We start from the raw sequence: 12617 nt of genomic DNA, 5'->3' as shown, positions 1-12617 counted from the left end.
TTTGGTAGGTAAAAGGTGGTAATTACAACATTGGAAGAATAAACACTTCATATAATGCAGTGGACTTCACAATGCTTTTGAAATTTGATCAGGTGGAATATAGGCACTATTTTCAGATTGATACTTATTAGGATAGTCCACTTTTGTCCAAGTCTATGAATAATGGGTAGAAAATTATATGCATTTCATTGCTGTGGAATGAAATCTCACTCAGTATATTACAAAGGGGGAAATTAAAAAAATAAAAGTAAAATCAAAACAAATGTTTAGCAAGTTCCTGCAGGCATCACACTGGAGACTTCTTTATCAGTGCCATTAGTGCTGCCTGGGCTGTACTGGAGACCCGTGCCTGGAGTGCCTGTGAGCCAGTGAAGATGATGGTGTCCTGACCAGCACTTTGCTGTGCAACATGTCTGGGAGTCCAGACTCTCTAAATGTTAGAAAGAAAAAGGTAGCTCTTCATGGCTTTTGTAGGTACCTAATGAGAGGGAGAGGAGAGGAGAGCATGTGTGGAGTGGAGAGACCAGGGTGGCAGAGAAGTAAGATGGTGTGGTGGGAAGGGGAAGAAAGTAGTAGCGAGGGGTGGGGGCTGGAGGCAGCACTTATAATTGAAAACCCCGGGAATGAATTTACATGAGCCTGAAGGTGTGTGTGTTGCATATGAAATGATCCACATTGTCACAATATTTTAATTAGATCCTTGCCCCTTATAAAAGCCAGTAAGGAAGAGATAACTGGCTGGACCAGGGAGATAATTAATAACTCGCTGTGAGAGGGAGTGGTCCCATTCTGCCTTAAAGAGGCAATGGTGAGACCATTTCTCTAGAAGCCTGGAAAAGGTGAACAACTACAGACTGGTAGCAAACATTCCTTTCCTGGGCAAGATTCTAGAGAAGGTGAGTGGCTGCCCAAGATGGGAGTCGGGGGCACTGCATTGCAGTGGTTCTGCTGCTACTTGGAGAGGCATCTCCAGAAGGTGGTGCCTTGGGAAGGAGTTTCGCAGGGAATTGTCCTGTCCCCTGTGCTATTTAACGTCTACATGAGACCACTGAGTGGGGTCATCCAGAGTTTTGGAGTGTGCTGCCATCAGTATGCTAATGACACACAACTCTATTTCTCCTTTTTATAATCAGCAGGTGAGGCTGTGGATGTGCTAAACTGGTGTCTGGCTAGAGTAATAGACTGAATGAGGGCAAACAGAAACTCAATCCAGAAAAAAATGAGATGCTGTTGGTGGGTGATCTCTTTGACCAGATTGGGGCGGAGGGTGTTCAAGCTGTTTGCCATCTTTTGGTGCAAAATCAAGACAGCCCTCTTTGTGGAAGCCTTTAAAGACCTCCCTGGTCATTCAGGGGCCTGACACAATTAGGCAGGTGCCTTTTATTTGGGCTGGGTCTTTTTAATTGTCTTTTGCTGTTTTTATGTTTCTGTGCTATTAATTTTAACTCTTGGGAGTTGTTTTATCTATTGTATTTTATTGTTTTTATACCTTTTGTAAACCACCCAGAGAGCTTTGGCTGTGGGCAGTATAAACATGTAAATAATAATTATTATTCACCTGCATGGGTAGAAATTTGCAATATGTTTATAAATGGAAGCTGTGCTTTTAGAAATCTGCGCTAGGTGAAATGTGGAATTTGGCGTAACATCCCTAGCTACAGTTCCCACACTTTTGGCATATAGAAGAACATCTACTTGAGATGATATGCAGTTGGTCCAGAGCTTAGGAAACCAATACGGTCTCTTTTACTTTATGTAGGTAGCAACCAGTCTGTGATTGAATCTAGCCTAATCTAAAGTTGGTATGGTTTCTAACTCTCCGTCCTGTTTTCTTTGTGAAAAGTACTCTTGATTGATATTTTGTACAAGTCAGCTGATGTGACAGCACCAGTACCTCCTATTTGTAGATGGCTATTGCATGTAAGTGATCCCAGCACCATGTTTCTGCAGCATTGGAGTTCTCTCTGCAGTTATGTTTTGCTGTTTTCTGTACAGTTCTGCCACTGGAGAAGACCCTGAGAAAGACACCATTGACCTGGCAAGTCCTGTCCTAACAGATGAAGTTTCTGAAGCCCTGAATGCTCCAGAAAGTGAAAGCAGCAAAGAGAATCACACCAGTGACTCTGATTCAGATGGGCCTATACTCTACACAGATGACGACGACGATGAAGATGATGCGTGTAGTGAAAGTAAGATTAAATGGATATTAGTTACATTTACAGTGGGGAAAAACACACTTGTCCAATTAACAAACCTTTGTTTGGGTTCTCTGCCAGGTCAAATCGCTACATGATAGGAAATACCATGTTCTTTACTGCATTCGTTGGTACTGTAGGATGACAACCACATTACCAGCTGCAGCAATTAGTGCACACCTATGCACAGTGTTTATTGCTACTGAGGGAATAGTGTTGTTGCTAAAGTTACTACAGCATTTACCTTACCTTAAGGTTACCTTAAATAGCAAAATGGTCATTATCTTGGTTGGGGTATGTTTTTGAGTCTTTTAAATTTTTTTATTGCTCTTACATTGTGCTTGGTCTAAGTTGACCAAGACTTCATTGGAAAAAAGAAGGCTATACAGGCAGTCCCCAAGCTACGAACACCTGAGTTACATACTTATAAATGTACTGCCATAAGGCCTATTAATTTTTTTAAAATACTACAGGAAATCATCTTCACCTTAGAGAGGGAGGAAGTAAAAGGGGAGAGAGGGAATCCTCCAAAGCATGCCTTCCTGCCCCACCCTTCTGGAATTTCCTCGCTTTGTTTGGGCAGCGGAGACTACAGATATTCATGGTTTTTCCACTTTCATGGGGGTCCTGCACCCTTGACCCTTGCAAATGTAGAGGCCAACTATGCATGAGCTGACTTACATACATAAAGAGGAATTCCATTTTCTCAGGAACAGAACTCCCTCATAACCCAGGGACTACCTGTAAATATATTTTTAAGGTGCATAAATTTTAATGGCCTTTCTTACTGCTTTATCTGGGATTTTACCTGCTGGCATTCCTTATCTGTCTGTTCTTTTATATTTTTACTTGTACGCTTTTGCATTCTACATTGTAGCATGAAATTATGATCATCTTGCAGTCTGTTGCGGCAAAAGGTGGGATATAATGTTATGTATAAAATAAATTGCATATGTACACTTTTGAGAGAAGGAAGTGCATTTATGTTGGAAGAAAATTGTGGAAAAATGTGATAGTGTTTGTTCATTCTGATTGTTTTGAGAACAAATGATTTTTCTGTAGAAACCTTTGTGCTTTGTATACTAAAGACATGTTTCTTGGCCTCCACCAGTGGTAAATATATCATAAATAACAGAACAATCCTCTGTTTGATTATTTAGAAATGAATTCCACTTTGTCCAATGAGACTTACCCCCAAGTAAGTATATACAGGATTGCAGCCTGAAAGCATTATGCATTTGTCCTGAAATAATTATTTATCAAGAATTGTAATGGCAATAATCCTAATAATGAAAATTCATGAAGAAGTAAGAATTGCCAGATGACTGAAATTGTGCCCCCTCATCTTTCAAGTTTGCTAAAGCAAATTATATACCAATTTTTTCATAAGTTTTAGGATAAGTTAGTGATCTTTCTGGCCTCATACTAGTTGCCAGGTTGTTCCTTTCTAAGTTATTCAAACTCTTGTGGGCATCTAATGGCTTAAAAATACATTTGCTTCTCATTTTTAAATAAACTACCTCCACTGAAAAGGACAGCACAGTAGAGATAGTCCATGTGTTGCATTTAAAGGCTGTTGCTGGAATTTGACATGTTTAAATTTGAACATAAATGAAAGAAAATCTTTCTTTTATCTTCCCTCTACCTCCATCTCAGGCTCTTTAGCAAGTAAAATCCGTCGTAGAGATACTCTTGCGATTAAACTTGGCAACAGGCCATCAAAACAAGAACTGGAAGACAAAAATATCTTGCAGAGAACATCTGAAGAGGAGAGGCAGGAAATCAGACATCAGATCGGCACAAAACTAGTGAGGTATCAGTTGTAATCTAAGGACATTTGGGAGGTGAGAGGAGAGCATGAAGGTGTGCCTGGCATCTGGTACAGACTTTGTTTCCCAGTTTTTCAGCTGGAGATATGCCTTAATGAAATAAATAAGTTATACTTTTAATTATGAGCCCACTAAAGACATTACACTTGTTCTGACTGACTACATTCTCAGTTGAATAGGAAGAACTCACTGCTCTGTTCATTTCAACATATATAACAGTGTTGTTAATAACAAATATTTTGGCTGCTCTCCAGTCCCACCCATTCATACTTTTTCTATTGAAGCGAGGCCAAATATATAAAGCAAAAATAAATAAAATACCTTGAGTAATTTCAGACACACTATTGAAGACTTTCTATGATCATTTCAGAACTTGCATTTACAACACGCTACCAGTGACAGTGAACCAAAGAGCATTTTGCTTTGATTGAGCAGAAATTTCTTTAGCTTTACACCTTCTTTGGCCTTTTATTCTGCTAAAGTATAGACTTAGCAGATTCCTTGATACATTGCCTAAGCCTATTGAAATGGGTGAACTGGTTTTTTATTGTTCATGAATAAATCACTTGTTCTATCTCAAGTTCCAAAGAATGCAAACCCATTTTATCTTTTTAAGTGTGTGCCATCCTGACACATGTATGTCATTGATTCATAAAAAACAAATGTAATTTACAGTTAACTTTGTGAAAAGTAAATGCTATTTTATATACTTGCACCTGACATTAAATATGCATATTTTTCAGAATCAGAGTTATCACTGTTTAGGATCCAACTTAAATGCACAACCATTATAACTATAAATTGTCAGTTGTTATTTGAAAATGACTGTGAAAATCAAGCCCCTCTAATTCAGTTGCATCCTAAATAATTCGATTTTTATTTTTATTTTTTGTAGGAGGCTTAGCCAGAGGCCTACCTCTGAAGAGCTGGAACAAAGAAACATTCTGAGGCGTAAGCATTCCAGCTGGACTTGATGTTTTTATAAAAATATAACTTCTGCCAGACCAAGTAGTAACAGATTTACAATTCAAGCAACAACCCACTTGACATTACAGATTCTGGCCTAGTTTGAATGATGCAAGCATAGTTAATAAGTTACAGGGGCTTGTTAACCACCTATGCACATGCAAGCTCATTTCTGTAATTTTCTTTTCACTGGGTGCAGTTTGTCATTACATGTGAACCCAGTGAAGTTGGCTGGGGTGGCTAACAAATGATCCAGCAACCAAGCCATGGATTTTGGGTGACTGGTTAACACCTCAACCACCTACCTTCACTGGGTGTCCATGTGATAATACACTGTGCCTTATCATGAAAGAAACTAGGAAAATGAGCTGGTATACACCTGGCATACACTGTATGCTCCCATACATGTGGCCATTGATTAAATTTGCCAGCTTTATTGTGAATAAAGCAAAAGTAAAGTGGCTCAAAGCTCGTGGGTTTTATGTTGCTTCTCTCAAGATCCTCTGGAATTGAACTGAGTTTTGCTGTTTCTTCATTGCTTGCTTCTCATCCAAATTTATTTTATCCCAAGAGTGGGCAGCTCTGAGCCCCAGATGCCATTTCTGAGTGCTGCAGAATCTGTGGGTGGCTCTATCCATGTCTTGACTGCCTGGGTAGGGAGAGAGTGGCTCCTCCTGTCTGAGCAGGGAGACACTAGCACTATTCTATTCCTATTCACTTTTGTGGCTCTATCAACCACATGGCTCCATCAACAGTTTACGTGATAAAAACCAACTCATAAAACATCCTAAATACTGTTGAAGCAATTAAAACCGGTAAAGATTAATAATTAACATAACAACATAGCAGGAGCACCAAATAATAGTTTAACAGCAGATGGGAACTATCTCAAATTAAGAAAACTAAAATTTACATTAAAATATAATTAAAATTCCAATTAAAATAATCAACAATTAAAATGTTCCTTGAATAAAAATGTTTTAGTGTGGTGCTGGAATATGTATAAAGATGGTGCTTGACAAATATCTGTGGGTAGTCAATTCCACAGATGGAGTGCCACAACTGAGAAGGCCCTGCCTCACGTAGCCATCCTCCTAGCTTCCTTTAGAGAGGGCTCCTGGAGCAGGACTCCTGATGATGGTCTTAGGGTCCAGGTAGGCTTATATGGATGGAGACATTCTTTCAGATATTCAGGTCCTAAACCGTTAATGGCTTTATATGTCAAAATGAAAACCTTGAAGCAGGCCCAGACTCCAGTGGGCCACCAGGGTAATTCATAGAGGAGTGGTGTAATATATTTGGTACCAGCAGTCCCCATCACCAGTCTATAATTGCAACTTCTGGACCATTTTCAAGGGCAACCCAACATAGAGTGCATTGCAGTAGTCCAACTGAGAGGTTAGCAGTGCATGGATTAATGTTGCTAGGTCCTACCTGTCCAGATACAGTTGAAGTTATCAGCTCTGATGAGTAATTCCGAGCTGATAGAAGGCACTCCTGGTACTTTGAAAATGTGGATCTCTCCCACAACTTGCACAACTAGTGGGCAAGAACAACTGAGCAGTGGGGGACCAGCAGGGTGGGTGGGCTGGAATAAGGAGATAGTTTATTTGCAGCAGTACTTGATTTTCTTTGCTGTTCAGTGCTCTCCTGCTCAGCTGTTTCCTGATGAGCAGTGGAGGTGATTGAGGCCCCCAGCAGATTAACCCTAAGGCAATATAGCCTTCAGAAGTAAAAAGCTGTCCACTGAGTTTAGGGGGTGCCTGTATGAATGAATGAATGAATGAATGAATGAATGAAGTGCAAACATTTAATTTTTCCTGGAGACCTGCCAATACTGTGTGATAACATGAAATTTGAAATCTGGATTTAAAAATCTTTGCAGGCTTCTTCAGGCTCCAGAGTCGCATTAGATGAAAGCAGTCAGCTTGGAGCTTCCTGCATAGCAGTTTGAATTGTTTTGTGACCAAGGCATTATACCTGTGCATGGGTCCAATAGGATTGCAAAGAAGCTGCCCATGATCTTTCACAAGTTCAGTTAATAGTCACTTCATCTTTAGAAAATTGCAGATATGGAGTCCTAATGTCTGTGGGGGTTGCCATCTTGCCAAAACTGACTTTATAGAAACATGTTGTGGCTCTGTGTGCCAGCTGTGAAATATTAATGATTATCTTTGTATGTAAAACCAGCAAGCAGAATCTGCTTTCCGAAGCATTCCAGTATCCCAGAAATCTGTTTGTCTTTTCTTTTTCATTTCCCTAGCAAGCCTGCAGAGTAATCTAAACATTACAAATCCCTATAGGGACATAGTGGAAAGTTCAGTTTTATCCGCCTGGATTAGATTAGAGCACATAACTGAAATGGTCTGTGTGTGACAAATGGTCAAATGGATGGATGGAAATCTTGTCAAATTAAATAGTTCAGAAGGCAGCATGAAATAAAATGCCATGCATTTTCCTTAAATTGCAAAGCTACTGTGTAAAAGGGGTGCTGATAGGTACATGAAGTTTAAAGGTCAAATCATTTTATTTTTCCTGGAGAGAAAATGGGTTTAAAATGTCTGGGCTTAGTTTTTCTCATGGTACCCTGGCTATATAATTATTAATATAACTCACAATTCAATCTACAACTACCACACCATCAATCAACCCATTTTCAGAATCTTTGTAGTGATGGGGTAACTGTAGACTGAGTGGTGGTTGTGGTGAATAAATTGCAAGGCCACGTTACTCAGCTGAAATTGCGTTATTGTCGATGTGGCACATTAATCATAAGATCTACTGATTTACTGTCCTTTGAAGCCAGATATTTCATATGATATATCACTTTTTATTTGCCACCATCTGTGGCCCTATATGAAATAAAACTCAGGCAGCAGAAATAGTATTAAAATTCTACAATGAGGAAACCAGACCTCTGGGCCAATCAAATCATCCAGGGGTCCCCATACAGCTACCTCCCTCCACATAACTTCTATGCATTTCCTGGTTTTCCACAGGTTTTTCCCCATTCTGAAAGGTTGCACTGGTTTTCTGTTAGTAGCAGTAAGAACTTTGATCTAACACACACATATATTTTTGTCTTTTGGTTGCATCCCGTTTTCCTGTACTCTTCCCTTTTGGCATCCCCGTCACTAAAGTGCCCTCACCCCAGGCTTCTTTGAAACTGAATTTGGCCCTTGGGCTGAAAGAAATACAACAATCCTGTTCTCAAGAGATATCTGGCTTGCCATGGCTAATCAAGACAGAATGATGAATGGCAGCAATGGGGACTAATCGCTTGTAGCACGTCACTGGTGCTGGATGACTGTGGTGCTGTCAGTTGTGAGAGAACCTTGAGTTCTAAGTCAGTATATCTGGAGACAGATGAGGATGCAGTTTAAGGGCAGCAAACGTTGAAATTCACACTTGTCTGAAATTCACAGTCTGCTCTGTTTGATTGGCAGCTCCCAACAGTGGGCGTGCGTGCATGTTGGGGGTGCTTTCTGGCAGCTGAAGAAAGGGACTGGGCAGCTCCATCAAGCCTGTGCTTTGAACCCTGCCCTCTTTTGTCTCTGGCACCAGAAAGCTTGCACATGTGCCCTCAGTGGCCACAAGGAGATTCTCCGGTATTTATTTTATTTATTGCTAAAGTTCTCTGGGTGGTTCATAAAATCATAAAATATAATATAGAAATTTAAAACTACAGTACAAAATAAAAATAACAATCAAAATAAAACCTGGCAGCAGTAAAAAGATTTAAAATGCAGTAGCAGATATAAAAAGACTAAAAGTGTCTAGGAAAATAAGGTCTTCAACTAACATTGAAAAGAGCACAATGTGAGCATCAGGCAAGGCTCTCTGGAAAGTTCTCTAGTATGTATATTTCCTTCTGCTATGTGGCTTCACCCAAGGTACAGGGGCATAAGATAAACTAGAAAAGGTAAGAGAAAGGAGGGAGAAAAGGAAAGGAACTTTGTCCAAATGCATCATAATTCATTAGGTAGAACTATCGGTGTTAAGCTTACTTAGTTTAGCTGTTACTCCTTTGGGATGCTGGCTATTTCTGCTTTAAAAATTAGAAACTATGGAGGCCATGCTTTCTGTGTTCCTTGTCTAAAATGGGGACTGTAGAATGCTGCTGAGATGAAGTCGGGAGATGGTGGTTGAAGAAATAATAATAGACCAACTGAAATGGATTAGAAATACAGAAATCAAAAGTTTTGTGTACCCACATATGCATAACCTATTAATATGCTTTAAATATGCTTTCTTTTGTTCATCTAAAAACAGAGAAGAATGAAGAAGAAGAACAAGAAGCTAAAAGAGAATTGAAGCGCAGTCTCAGCAGAAAGGTACACAAAATGCCTTGGTCAGTATACATAGTGTGCAATGCCAACTGCAGCTGAATTTGCACCCTTCCTTTTTTCCATTGCATTGTGGCCTTTTGCAGTGAAAATCTTGGGCTTGTGGATAGGTTCTCTTCCCTGCACATCACCTATCAGGCAATGCTAATATTATCAAGCTTCCTATGAGAGAAGCTGCTATTCATCAGAATGAGTTCCAAATGGTCATTTGCCATGGTGTGATTATAAGACCACATTGAAGTTACGGCTATATGTCAGTACCTAGAGAATTTTGTTCATATATTTTGCACACGTTGTGAGTATTTTACTAGGAACTATATTTAATCTAGTTGTTTCCTGTAAATTGGTACTGACTTAAATCAACGACAGCCAAGTTTTGGTAGCTTTTATTTTCCTTTCTTAAGAAACGATGAGCCTATTAATACTTTTCCTTGTACGTCTACATCATGGGTCCTCAAACTATGGCCTGCGGGCTGGATCCAGCCCGCCATAGAGGTTTTGGACTTGCTGCACACGTGCGCGCTGTGAGGCAGCGGCTTGTTCCTGCGGAGGTTGTTTTGGACTTGCCCAGAGAAAATTATCTCCGCGCGTGCACGCCCTTGCCCCACCGCATGCATGCCCCCTGCCCCAGCCTGCGTCCCCCCACCCGCAACACCTTGGCAGCCCATGCCCATCACCAGCACCTTTCAGCTGGCCCCCTGTTGAAAAAGTTTGAGGACCCCTGATCTTCATAATGCAAGCAGAACATACTCTTCAGTATAGGATTCAGTCACTTTCCAGCAAAAATTTGCACTGGATCTCCACAGTCACAGGAGTTTTACAGACTTTCTGTATGTGGCAGCATACCACACAGAACACTCCAAGCCACTTGAAAATGTGAGGAAATGTAAGCATTCAGGTTAAAGTTCGGCACATTCTGCTAACGGAAAAATGCCATACATTGTTTTCCTATATGAATAAATACACCTCAGCAGAATAAAGTTGCTCTATCCGTTTGTAGGGTAGTATAATAGACTCCAGGTCCTATCCTTTCTGGGATATTCTGAACTGTTCACTTGTCTTACTTTTACAAGCCCGTGGTGGTGCCATAATACAGAACTGGACTCAGCTTCATCTTAAGAGTGGCATAAGCTAGTCCTGAGGGAACAACTGGTCAAAATTAGTGATATGGAACCATCACAGCTTCCATTTCTCTTTCCCTACTCTTTCCTTCCAGCTCTATGATTCTAAGTTCTGATTGTGTTCTGATTAATCTCTTCCAAGGTTAGTCCTTGGCCTCAGTTTTTCTTTGGCTTATTAAATTTACCATCTCTTCACAGCTCAGTCTGAGACCAACAGTGGCTGAACTTCAAGCAAGAAGAATCCTTCGTTTTAATGAGTATGTGGAAGTAACAGATTCTCCGGATTATGATCGGCGTGCTGACAAGCCCTGGGCAAGGTTAACACCTGCCGACAAGGTAAGAGATAAGCATAGGCTTGTAAGTGCATTTTTCCTATATCTCAAACTGTATCCTTTCTGATTATTAGCAGACACCCTTGCTAATTCATATGATAGTGGTCACTCCCAGTCAAAGTGGAGCACATTCATCTAGAACAGACCTGGGCATTGTACGGCCCGCGGGCCACATCTGGCCCGATAGCAGACCCTGACTGGCCCGCATGAAGTCACTGGCAAATTAAAAGTCAATGTAAATATATATTGTTGTAATGTAGATGCAAGCAATACAACTGCACTGCTTTTATTTTGTCTGCTAAATTGAATTAAATTTATTGCTTTTCATGTAATGTTAATGTTTTTGTGAATATTCATTAAATAGTGTTCTGTGCTCCACATTTTCATTGTATCATTGTAATGTTTCATTTACTGTTTTTATAGAGATATATATTGAGCAGAGCTGTAAGTGTATTGGTCCGGCCCTTAACAACTGTCAAAGTTTCTCATGTGGCCCCATAGGAAAATTAATTGCCCACCCCTGATCTAGAAAGAACACTGCATTAAATGTGGTTCTTGTGCTCTGGCAAGTGCTTCAGTAATTGCTGTTATCCATTAAAACTGGAATATACTCTCTGTAAGATCGTGTTTAGGCAGAAGATGAGCAATGCTATCAACTCTCCTATTTATACTGTTATTTATACTCCAGCTCCTGCCACATTAGATGGGTGGTTTGTGGAGCAATCCACAGGGAAATCCCTGTTTTCCCTTCTACCTATCTTATCTTCCTTTGAGTGGGAGGGCAGAATGGGCAGATGGGAAGAAGTAGAGGGCTGAACTTATTAAAACCCCAAAGGATGAAGATTTCTGTCATCCATTTCTTCTGCTTCCTCTTTTAAGGGAGAAAAGTGGGAGAATAGGCCTCAGTTCGATCTACCAGCCCAGTAGCACAGCGGTTTAAACCACTGTGCCACCTGCAGTCCCTTAAATAGTTAAAAGCCTCAGTTAAAAGTCAGTTCAAAAGGATCAAAGTTAGTCATGGCCAATTTATCTCATTCATGCCAATGGATGCACTCTGACATTGGATACTATCCAGTGGTTGGAAGCAGATTATGGTTGATGCACAACTAATCCTAAAAATAATCTCTTCTTCCCCTTTCTAGCCCCATAAAGGTCAATAATGTAGAACTTGTGATGTAGTAATACTGCCATGATGCAAGTTCCCCCACTCCACTTTTTTGCAGAGGGGCAAGGAAATGTACAATGGATTGGTATCACAGCATGTACAGCATTACTGAGTATTATGCTAGAGGAGAGGAAAAGATGCAGGGTGCATTTTTCTAATTGCTGCCACCTGAGTCCTGTGCCATCAGTCAACATTTGTGCCCACTGGCTCTTGCCCTGTCCTGCCCTCTGTATTGGCTGCAATGTGGCAAAGGACTCTGAGCACATACATGTGTAGGGCTTCTATGCGCAATCCAAAAGTTGTATCAGTGTTGCTGGTTGCACAGTAGTTACATGGAGGAGTGTGAAAGGAATGTTCTAATACTGTACTAGAATGCTAAAATGGAAAGAGGAGCATTCCAGTTCTCAACTCTTCATTGTTATTGCTAAAACCTTTTGCTGCTAAGATTTTACTACAAGAGTTGAGGAATATAATCCTACGTGAAACAGGAGACCTGGGTTTGAGATGTCGTGGTGGAGCCACAGTATAATAATTATATCACTCTGTAATACTGTCCTGCACTGAGAGATTTGAGCTTCTAATGCGATGCTTTGTAAAGGATTATTGAGAGATACATTAATGCTACATTAAAAACAAAAGGGAAATAGAAAGCTCTGACCTTCA

General features: G+C 40.3%; 1 protein-coding gene across 4 annotated transcripts in view; it reads left to right on the top strand.

Moving 5' to 3' along the window:
* Nucleotides 1–12617, top strand: part of PHACTR2 (phosphatase and actin regulator 2) — a 108592-nt gene that overhangs the window by 91538 nt on the left and 4437 nt on the right. For all 4 annotated transcript variants that reach the window (XR_006414006.1, XM_044423341.1, XM_044423318.1 and 1 more), the window contains 5 exons: nucleotides 1996–2189; nucleotides 3852–4008; nucleotides 4920–4975; nucleotides 9263–9324; nucleotides 10656–10793. Coding sequence is in view for 3 of the 4 variants with exons in the window: in XM_044423341.1 (XP_044279276.1) it covers nucleotides 1996–2189; nucleotides 3852–4008; nucleotides 4920–4975; nucleotides 9263–9324; nucleotides 10656–10793 (607 nt within the window). In the remaining variant the exon portion in view is untranslated. The remainder of the gene's footprint in view (nucleotides 1–1995; nucleotides 2190–3851; nucleotides 4009–4919; nucleotides 4976–9262; nucleotides 9325–10655; nucleotides 10794–12617) is intronic.

This window comes from Varanus komodoensis, unplaced genomic scaffold (genome assembly GCF_004798865.1).
Source record: "Varanus komodoensis strain SLA01 unplaced genomic scaffold, ASM479886v1 scaffold1, whole genome shotgun sequence".
Lineage (NCBI taxonomy): Eukaryota > Metazoa > Chordata > Lepidosauria > Squamata > Varanidae > Varanus > Varanus komodoensis.
The sequence above is the reverse complement of the archived record's forward strand: the minus strand, read 5'-3'. Positions and strand labels throughout refer to the sequence as shown.